The 10,799-nt window shown below is 47.7% G+C and overlaps 1 protein-coding gene across 1 annotated transcript; it reads left to right on the top strand.

Moving 5' to 3' along the window:
- The first annotated feature begins 3,928 nt into the window (after positions 1-3,928).
- Positions 3,929-8,000, top strand: LOC123055804 (uncharacterized). Its single transcript, XM_044479654.1, has 4 exons — positions 3,929-4,525; positions 5,528-5,585; positions 6,047-6,204; positions 6,600-8,000. Exons 1-3 carry the CDS (start codon positions 3,929-3,931, stop codon positions 6,202-6,204), a joined length of 813 nt encoding a protein of 270 aa, XP_044335589.1. The 3' UTR covers positions 6,600-8,000.
- The last annotated feature ends 2,799 nt before the right edge of the window (positions 8,001-10,799 follow it).

The following is a 10,799-nucleotide window of genomic DNA, read 5'->3' as shown; positions in this document are numbered from 1 at the left end:
TCCCCTCTTTTGTTCCCTGCGAGGAATCAAAGCGAACCCCGTGGGGGCGTGTAAAGGATCTGTAATGTCTTTTGCTCATATTACCCTTATTATGAAAATTGGCGAGCACATGTATTGCTTCGGCTCAGTCCCCCCTTTCCAACCCCACGACAGCTTGGTGCTCTACGCCGACAAGCCCCGGTCCCCAGGCAGTCTGCAGCCGTCGCTGGTATGCTAGGTCGCAATGCCGTGGTCAAGGCCAGGAGGTGAGCGGCCCGAGGTCCAGTAAGAGCTCCTGAGGCGCGATGCTCAAGAGGTCCCCTTTAGCGCTCAAGCAACTACCGAGAAGCAGGAAAGGGTGGCGACATCGCCGTAACAAGGCTGCCACAGGTGAGGGTTAGATGCTGTAGTGCGGGGTTGATCTAGTCGCGAGACTTATCTTGTCATTCCTGAGCTGGCTCTTTGTGTCGCGCCAGACTTGTGCGTCGACCGCTGTAGGGTAGCTAGGTTGGGCCCATGCGAGCCTCCCTCTCTTCTCCATGCTCTTCCGTGTGATCTGCGTCCTCAGGTCCTGGCCCTCGAGCGAGCTCAGCCGCCACTGGTATGCCAGGTCGCGATGCCGTGGTCAAGGCCAGGGGGTAAGGGTTGGAGATCCAGTAAGAGCTCCTGAGTCGCGATGCTCAGGAGCCCCCCTTTTAACGCGCAAGCGAATCACACGAGAGAAGAAGGAGGAGCCCGTGGTACCGCCCGCTGTCGTTCTCGGGAGGTTCTTGCAGGTCAGCACGAGGGAAAAGGTAGATTGCCACGATGATTGCCGGTCCGCCGCAGGTTGCTCTGCAAGAAGATGAAGACACTGAGGGCCTGGTGAGGTGACGTGCGCATGACGTGCTGCGAGCGAGAGCTCGACCACTCAGATTTGTCGGCGCTGCAGGGACGGACCCGAGCACAGGCGCCCTGCCAGAGTGTGTAGCTCCCGTGGTGGGTGACAATCAAGCAGGTGATAACCATAGATATATTATGCATGGAAAGCGAACTAGCTCAGATAAATGCAAGAACGATACATGCCACTGGGCTGGACCCGAGCGGCTTGGGGATGATGCAACCCGAGGGGCGCCCCCAACAGAGTAAGCTAAAGGCATAAAAGGATACATGCCGCAAGGACAGACCCACATGGCCTGGGAATGATGCAGCCCAAGGGGCGCTCCCAGCTAAGTAAACTTGGAAAATGTCACATGGTTCCGTTGTCGAAGGGGTGTTGGGGCAGCTGAAGACGCTTTAAGAAGGGCTTGCTCCTCACGAGCCACTGGGGCCTTGAGCCTCGGGAGGCTCTGGGAGTCCAGGTGGTTCCTTGAGGGCCGTGTCCATCTCCGCCAGGACTACATGATGCCTAACCTCCTGAGCCGCCAAGATGCTCCGCAGGTTGCGCTGGAAGGCGGCTGCCATGCTCGGCAGGCCGAATGGCATGCGAACATAGCTGTGAGGTGGGCCCTCGCAGCGTCCCACGCGTGAAGGCCAGAAGAGCTCCTGAGATGCGGCTCTGTTGAGCCCTGGGATGTCAACGCTGTCACAGCCATAGAATTTGTTTGCAGATAGTTGCATAAGCATCTGTGCATCATGTTTAATTTCTGTTAAATTTGAAGTGGGGATTGATCAAACCCTAGCACCAGATCAAATCAAATAGGTTCAAGTGAAAACATTTTCAATGAAACCAAGTTGCCCTTTAAAAATGTTCATGATCTAGTGAAAAAGGTGAAAACCTTATTCAGTGGTGATGCATATTTTTCATTGGCATTTTTGGTCTTTGAATTAAGTCACTACGTATTTGAATTGGGGCTATAAATTTCTATAAATAATTCCCTAGCCCTAATAATTCTGAAACTTGTGTGGGGCCCTGGAATAATTATCCCAGCATCCACAAAAGGTTTCAGCATTTACAAAATTGATTTGGTCCAGTAACCAAATTCAATCAAACATGCAAAATAGAAAAACAGAAACAGAAATAGAAAGAAAAGAAGAAAGCTTACCTGATGCTTACCTGCAGCCCACCTGGCGGCCACCACTGTAGTCGGCCCAACCCAGCAGCGGCCGACTTGCTAGTCGTCTTCAACCCAGCGCCAGAAGGACGCTGGGCGCGTGTTCGTCGCGCGCTCGCCACGCGCCGGGCCACCTCCTGCTTCCCGTCGCTGCCTCGACGCCCTGGACAACGGCACGTTTTCCCCTGGACTGCCTCGTCCTCTCCCGTGCCTCTCTTCTCCTCTGCTCTCCTTCTCCCGCTGCTGCCGAGCGCCTCGCAGCACGCCGACGACCACCACTGTGGCCACCGGCGACCCCACGCCTTGCCGATGCGCCAAGAAGCTCCGCCTCGTTCCCCTCTTCCTCCTCACCGAGCCACATGGCGCCGGATGCCCCGTGACGCCGCCTTGGAGCTCATCTTCAACCTCCTACACCGAGCGTCGCAGTCGTTGATTCGCCGTCACCAGCGCGTCCCCGAGCTCTCCGACGATTCCATCGGATGCGTTGTGAGCTTCCGTCACTTCCCCCTAACCCCGTGGCGTTTTTCTCGTCGTAGCCGCCTTTTCCATCGGAGCCGAAGCTCGCCGGCGCCGTGCCTCATCGCCGCCGTGGACACAACCGCTGCAGCTTGCAGCAGAGCACACCACTGCACTCCGCGTGCTCCCACGAGCCTACCGCACCCACTAGCTCGTCCGGAAACTCATCCCCGCGTCCAGTCCGTGCTCGCACGAACTCCGGCCGCCGCAAAAGTTGCCGCCGCCGTCGATTTAGTCCACTCTGGCGCGAGCTGTTGCCGCCGTTGGATGCGCGAGACTCCCAACTTTCCGTAGCCGTAAACCGCGTCCAAAACCAAGCCCTGTGGGCGTTTTCCGAAGCCCTCCGCCGCATCTATCGTCGCCGGCGTCAAACAGCTAGTGAGTTGACCTCGTTTGACCTGGGGTTTGACTCCCCTGGGTCAATGAAAGGTGGGCCCAGAGCCCTGCTAATTTTAGCTTAGCGTTAATTAACTTTTAGTTAACCCACTAAGTCACTGACATGTTGGCCCGGGCCCCACTGACAGTTTAGTTAGTATTAACTTAACCCTGTTAATTAGTTGTTTCACTAACGTGTGGGTCCCAGCCATCAGGTTTGACCTGGGCTGGCGCCTTTGACCTGCTGATGTCACAGTGACGCAATGCTAATGCAGTAATCTGTTTTCTGGATTTTAAATAAATCAGAAATAATTTATTTATTTTAGAAAATATCCAAAACTTCTAAAAATCATAGAAAATAATCTATAACTCAGAATGAAATAAGTTATATATGAAAAATGATCAGAAAAATCCAATCTATCCATCTGTACTGGTTTCATGCATGTTTAAGCAACTTAACCTTGCTGTTTAGTGCAAAACATGATAAGGCACTATTTAAATTCATAAGTTGAGTTTGGGATTGAACCTTTGGTTCAAAATGACTCAAACCCAGCTGGTTGTAGTTGCATTATCCCAACACACTCATTTTGCCATGTCCTGATCATGCATCATATTAAGCATTGCATTGATTGTGTTCTTCCTTGTTTGCCGGTAATTGTCCCCTGTGAGTAGACGACGTTCCGACGATGAGATCGATGACACCGATGAAGAGCTATTACTATCTTCAGAACTGCCAGGCAAGCAGAACCCCCTTGTTCATTCTGATACAATCCCACTCTCTCGCTCCTGCCCTCTTTTACTATATTAGGACAACAACGATTCATCTGTTACATGCTGTGATAGTTGAACCCCTTTCCTCTGCATGACCTATCATTGCCATAAGGAAATATGTTAGTTGGGAGAACATGAGCGTTCTCAGAGCACAGCGAATATCGGCCGTCAGATCGTTTTTTGATCCGTTTTGCACCGTCGGATCAAGCCACCGGTGGACATCGGCCGTTGGATCGAAAACGAGCACTGCTAAAATGAATGGTTCCCTCTCATTTGTGCCACCGCGCATTAATTCAGTGCCCCGCCGAGGGTATTTTGGTCATTTCACATACGGGTGTAAATGGACGGCGGCTCCCGTGCTAAAACCTAGCCGCCACCTCCTTCCTCGCTCGCTTCTCCTCCCGCAGCCGCCTCCCTCCCTCCCTCCCACGCAGCCGCCTCCCTCCCTCACTCGCTCCTCATCCGGCAACGGCGACGGCGGCTCCCGTGCCCGCGTTCTTCCTCCCGCAACACGTCTCCTCTCACCGCCGATCCCCAACCCAGACGTCAGCGCACACACGCCGGTGGCTCCCACCAACCACAGCGACGGCGGCAGCGGTCACAGAGGAGGGCAGCGGATCAGCTGCACCGGCGATGGCGTCCGTGGCGGCGGTGGAGGACGCGGCTGCGACGCTTCAGTGATGTCGCGCGTGCAGCAGGTGGCGACGCGGTCGGGGCGCGCGCAGGAGTCGATGCGCGTGGTGGCGGTGAGCAAGACGAAGCCCGTGGGCGTCATCTGCGGCGTGTACGACGCTGACCACCGCTGCTTCGGCGAGAACTACGTACAGGAGCTCATCGGCAAGGCCCCCCAGGTTGTACCCCCAGCTGAGAGGCACGAAATTTTTATCCCCCTTTCACTGCATGAAAGAACTGCTGGTTGGAACTAGGAGAGCATGCGTGAGAGAACTGCTGATTTTTGTCTTGATTGGTCATTCCTAATCAATGGTTCTATGTAGAATATTAAGATACTTGATTTTGAGATTTTCGTGAGATACCCATTGGGCATTCTTAATGAGGGAGTACATGTATAGTTGGGCAACTTTTTTAGTGCTTAACTGAAACAAAGTGAGATTCATGGTCTAAGAAAAGAGAAAAGTCCTTCTTCCCAATGGTTTACTGTACTAACGATAGACAATCCAGACAGTATTTATGTAGATAGTTTCCACTGACCGTTTATATTATTTACTTTGGACAGTTAGTATGTTTAATATTTAGGCAGATCTATCTCTTCCTCATCATGACACTAGGAAAGAAAATCAGGTAGAAAGTTGGAGAATGGCTGGACTGCACATGGTGCTGGTACATACTAAACTTACATGTGTTTCCTGCTTCCTTGTGTGACTGTATATGCAGTTATCAGTATCAGCTGGAGAACATGCGTACAGTAGGAAAGAGGGGGTCATAGGAGATGATCATTACCCATTTGCCTCCCAGAGAACATCACATTCTATTAATTCACTGTCTTTTTTGTGTATCTGGATGCCTAATTTCAGCAAAAGTGCTTAAAGCCTTTTGAGTTGGCCAAATTTGACAATTTTATTGGGAGAACTGGTGATGCTTATTGGTGACTATTTTTCAGAATTTAAAAAGTGCATAGTTCTAGGTCTTCATTGTATGAACATTCAGATTTGCACTTCAGAATATTTCAAGCGTCAAATAGTACGTCGAAACAGCCAGCTAGGAAGGCATCTTGGCGGTGGCTACATCGATTTCCTCATCATGGCATCCCTCTCTTTGTGTGCTTCTCTCCATGTACAGCATCGCCATGGCCAGATAAATGATTAACGCTATTTACCGTTTTTCTCTTGATGCAGCATTTTCCCTTGATTATGTTCAGAAGATGCCAGACGGCGGTAGTGGTTTGCCAAATTAGTAAGTCAATTTGATTCACATGCTTTGGAATTTTTTTGTGCTCATAGATCATGTTGTATGCATATTTGTGCTCATACATCATGTTGTATGCATATCTCAACTATTTTTAGTCAGTAGCATTGATAATCCATTCATCATAATTTGTAGCCTGATGGATTGATTCATGATTAAAATGGTGAAAAAGTGCAGTGTAGTCAGCACACAATGGTGCCATCAGCAAGTATGGTTGGTATTTTTTTTAAAAATCATGTTCCTGCTGTCTTATGCCTCCCTCATTATTTTGTTCCTTACTGGGAGTTTCAGCTAGGAATGAAACACAGCTAAGGCAACGATAATATGTGTGAGCATCTCCAAACTTTTTTGTGTACCAAGCTATTGAAAAATTTGTCATTGTTTATGCCTTGTTGTCGCCTCTTCCTTTGTCCCTGATCTCCCTGTCTCGTGTTGTTTTGGCTTTGCAGCAGTTCCTGGCAAGTACATAGGTCTGGATTTGGTGACTTCGGCTCACATGTCAACAGACCTTCCCTTCTTCCCGTCGCCGCCGTCCCCAACCCACCCACGCACGGTTGCTCGACGCCACCTTGGCGGTGTTCTTCGACACTTGGGGGCAATGGAGTAGGTATAAAATCGCCCTCGCTTGCACTACCCAAATCCCCTCCCTCATTGTCTGGCTTTCTCTGGTGGGTTAACTGTGAGTTAGTTTGTGATTTGATCTGTTATGGATTGTACAAGTGGGTGCATTGGTTTGAGCGGGGAGCCGGTTTAGGTATCTGAGAGCACTAACGTACCTTCAAACTGGAAAAGGTAATTTCGTTTAGTATGGAATTACCTTTCATGGATCCATGCCCGATTGCATCCTAAGCTCATGCCTAAACTGAAAAGAGGCGCCATGAAGAACTATATTTTTCTGTCAATTTGTTCTGCAATGCTGAAAGCAAAGAATGGTTTTCTTAGTTCTTGTGTATCTTATATTAAATTTACAGATGTCTACTTATGTGCTTCAATTTCTTGCAGCTGCGAGAGACCGGGATTCTTGCAACTGCGAGAGACCTGTGACATCAACTTGTTGTTTTGGTAAAGAAAATTCTGCTTGTGCAGAAACTGCTGAAACTTTGAACTTTCTAAAATTTTCTACTGGGTATTCCAAAGTTATTTCCCTCGTGTGTTGATATTATATACAGATGGTAACATAAATAGCTTTTCTCCGCCACACAAATTATAGATAGAAGGACAATGATTAGCATGTGGGGAGATGGATGAGCTAATCAAATATCTCAGGTACATCATGTAATTAAATTTGCATACATACACCATTCCATGTGCGGCATCTTCATATGTAGTTCTGACAATTCATGTTGTCCAATAAATCATTTAAATTTTATTTGCTTATCTATAATATTTGCCCCGTTAACACATCTATAATTTGTGAACTTGTGTGCTTGAAGAATATATGTACTCATCGAATAGGAATTGATTTCTACATTAAACATCACATGTAAGTAATTCCAAGAAATAGTTTCAGCGAAACCAGAAGACACACCGACAGATCAAATAATTCTTCAATGCACTACCACTCACAAGAGCAAATCAATGTGTACAGCCAAGATGCCAATGAAGGGAGAATTGAGTTCAAAATGAGAGACTTACACACATTTTCAGCAGTAGTAAGTTGCTCCTTATGGTACTGTTGTAGACACATTTTACCAAGCCTTTATCCCAATTGAAGCTGATGGCATGGTTCATATGAGAAATCAGTATAACCAAGTAGCATATGAGTCCATCCAACATAATTCAACTTTCCAAGCTGACATCCTGAACATTCAGGCACGGAAGGGGAAAGGGCGACAACAGGATCTGCCGGCACCGCTGCAATGAGGAACATGACCGGGCATGGAGGCTCACGCACTCCTAGGACAACCGGGGAATGACGTTGACGGCGTGGCCGCCATGGTGACAGTCATGGAAGAATGCACGCACGGTCAAAGGGAGATTGGAAAGAAGGGACACATTATCAGGGTCTATGCATGAAGAGGAGAGCACAGCGGATGCCCATGCACAAGTAAAGAACATGCTCGCAATTCGGGAGGCTCGACGGTAGCAGCGGGAAGGCGGTAGCGGCTGCCGCTGTTGAACGGACAGGCAGACAAGGAAGTGTATTTAGTTTATCAGAGTATATTAGTAGGTACTTAAAGCAAAAATAGCATTTCTTCCTATATAAATGGTACAGCTTGGTGGTAAGCAAAAATTTAATTAATACATGTGTGACAGTTTTAGTTAGAATATCTCAAAAATCATCTCAATAGTTTAGTCTTTAATTTCTGTCCTATTCCAGTTCCAAAGGCATACATGTTAGTGTCTTTTTCTAATTTTGCAAGCTGCTGCATGGAATGTTGATAAGCAATCTTTTACTTTCTATTTGTCGGTATGTCAAGTAGCCTTTTCTTGATGCTCTGTTCCATCTATCATGGATAAGGAACTTTTTTTCTTGATGATATGTTTTCCTCAACTATTGTTTAGTTGATTTCCCAAATATATCATGTTGTACAAATGGTTTTCGAGTGAATTGCTCGCCGTGAGGTGGGCAACGCGCGGCAAGCCGCGCCACCTATCTAGTAGTAAATAGATGAAACTCACTAGCATGAGTAGGAGTTGTTTGAGCCCTGATGTGCTTAGAGTTGAGTCAGGTCTGATTCATCGGGGTTGAATTGGAATGTGGTGAACATGTCCTACTGTTAAGAGCTAAGTGTGTGAACATGATTTGGTAAAGGTAGCGGTGAGAGGCCATGTAGGAGTACATGGTGGGTTGTCTCATTCCAGTCGTCCTCGGGAACTGAGTTCTGTGTTTGTGATCCATGAACAGCTACTACCACGCATTGGAATGCTTAAGTGCCCCTCTTGGCTTCTTAACCACCCTTGTCCTCTGTCCAGGAGTTGCAAGTAGTTTCTGGTGTTTGTAGTATGCTGGAGGCCGTGCGCAGCGCTGACCCGAGGGGTGGGCTGTGATGCTGTAGGCACGTGGTCGGGTATGCCGGGCGCCTTCTTGGTGTCGCGGAACCCTGTACACATCGTTTGGGGGCGTATGTGGAAACCTCGGCCGGACTCCCTGCGGATGGAACCTGAATAGGCGATAAACCTGGACTAGAGACTTGAGTGTTTAGGTAGGCCGTGACCGACACCCTCGTTGGGATTCTGCTTGAATGTTGCCGAGTACATGTCGTGTAAACGGCGGTAAGTGGTGAGAGCGTGTGTGAAGAAGTACACCCCTGCAGGGTTAACATCATCTATTCGATTAGCCGCGTCCGCGGTAAAGGACCTCTGGGTTGCCTATACAGTTCATAGACAAGTGAAAGTGGATACTCTAAAATGCGCAAGATAAGCGTGAGTGCTATGGATGGCCTTCTCGTAGGGTGACAGGAGCGGATCCATAGTGGTGTATTGATATGGTAAACATGTGGACTCGTGTGCGCCACCTCAAAAGAGTTACTTGCAGTCGTAGTTCAGGATAGCCACCGAGTCAAAGCTGGCTTGCTGCAGTTAAACTCCACCACCCCCTTTGTTGATACTGATGCATATGTAGCTAGTTCTGATGTAAGTCTTGCTGGGTACATTTTGATACGTCTCCAACATATCTATAATTTTTGATTGTTCCATGCTATTATATTATTTGTTTTGGATGTTTAATGGGCTTTACTAAGCACTTTTATATGATTTTTGGGACTAACCTATTAACCTAGAGCCCAGTGCCAGTTTCTGTTTTTTTGCCTATTTCAGTGTTTCGCAGAAAAGGAATATCAAACGGAGTCCAAAAGGAATGAAACCTTCGGGAGAGTTATTTTTGGAACGAAAGCAATCCAGGAGACTTGGAGTACACGTCAGGGAAGCTTCGAGGTGGCCACGAGGCAGGGAGGCGCGCCTGCCCCCCTGGCGTGCCCGCACCCTCGTGGGCCCCTCGTGGCTCCCCTGACCGTCTTCTTTCGCATATATATATATATACCCTAAAAACTTCGGGGAACAGAATAGATCGGGAGTTCCACCGCCGCAAGCCTCTGTAGCCACCAAAAACCAATCGGGACCCTGTTCCGGCACCCTGCCGGAGGGGGAATCCCTCACCGGTGGCCATCTTCATCATCTCGGCGCTCTCCATGACGAGGAGGGAGTAGTTCACCCTCGGGGCTGAGGGTATGTACCAGTAGCTATGTGTTTGATCGTTCTCTCTCTCTCTCTCGTGTTCTTGAGATGGTAAGATCTTGATGTATCGCGAGCTTTGTTATTTTAGTTGGATCTTATGGTGTTTCTCCCCCTCTACTCTCTTGTAACGGATTGAGTTTTCCCCTTGAAGTTGTCTTGTCGGATTGAGTCTTTAGGGATTTGAGAACACTTGATATATGTCTTGTCGTGCTTATCTGTGGTGACAATGGGATATTCACGTGATCCACTTGATGTATGTTTTGGTGGTAAACTTGCGGGTTCCGCTCGTGAACTTATGCATAGGGGTTGGTACACGCTTTCGTCTTGACTCTCCGGTAGAAACTTTGGGGCACTCTTTGAAGTTCTATGTGTTGGTTGAATAAATGAATCTGAGATTGTTTGATGCATATCGTATAATCATAGCCACGGATACTTGAGCTGACATTGGAGTATCTAGGTGACATTAAGGTTTTGGTTGATTTGTGTCTTAAGGTATTATTCTAGTACGAACTCTATGATAGATCAAATAGAAAGAATAGCTTCGTGTTATTTTACTACAGACTCTTAAATAGATCGATCAGAAAGGATAACTTTGAGGTGGTTTTGTACCCTACAATAATCTCTTCGTTTGTTCTCCGCTATTAGTGACTTTGGAGTGGCTCTTTGTTGCATGTTGAGGGATTGTTATATGATCCAATTATGTTATTATTGTTGAGAGAACTTGCACTAGTGAAAGTATGAACCCTAGGCCTTGTTTCAACGCATTGCAATACCGTTTGTGCTCACTTTTATTACTTGTTACCTTGCTGTTTTTATATTTTCAGATTACAAAAACCTATATCTATCATCCATATTGCACTTGTATCACCATCTCTTCGCCGAACTAGTGCACCTATATAATTTACCATTGTATTGCGTGTGTTGGGGACACAAGAGACTCTTTGTTATTTGGTTGCAGGGTTGTTTGCGAGAGACCATCTTCATCCTACGCCTCCCACGGATTGATAAACTTAGGTCATCCACTTG

Source organism: Triticum aestivum, chromosome 2D (genome assembly GCF_018294505.1).
Source record: "Triticum aestivum cultivar Chinese Spring chromosome 2D, IWGSC CS RefSeq v2.1, whole genome shotgun sequence".
In the NCBI taxonomy this organism is placed as follows: Eukaryota; Viridiplantae; Streptophyta; class Magnoliopsida; order Poales; family Poaceae; genus Triticum; species Triticum aestivum.
This window is presented reverse-complemented; position numbering and strand designations above follow the sequence as displayed.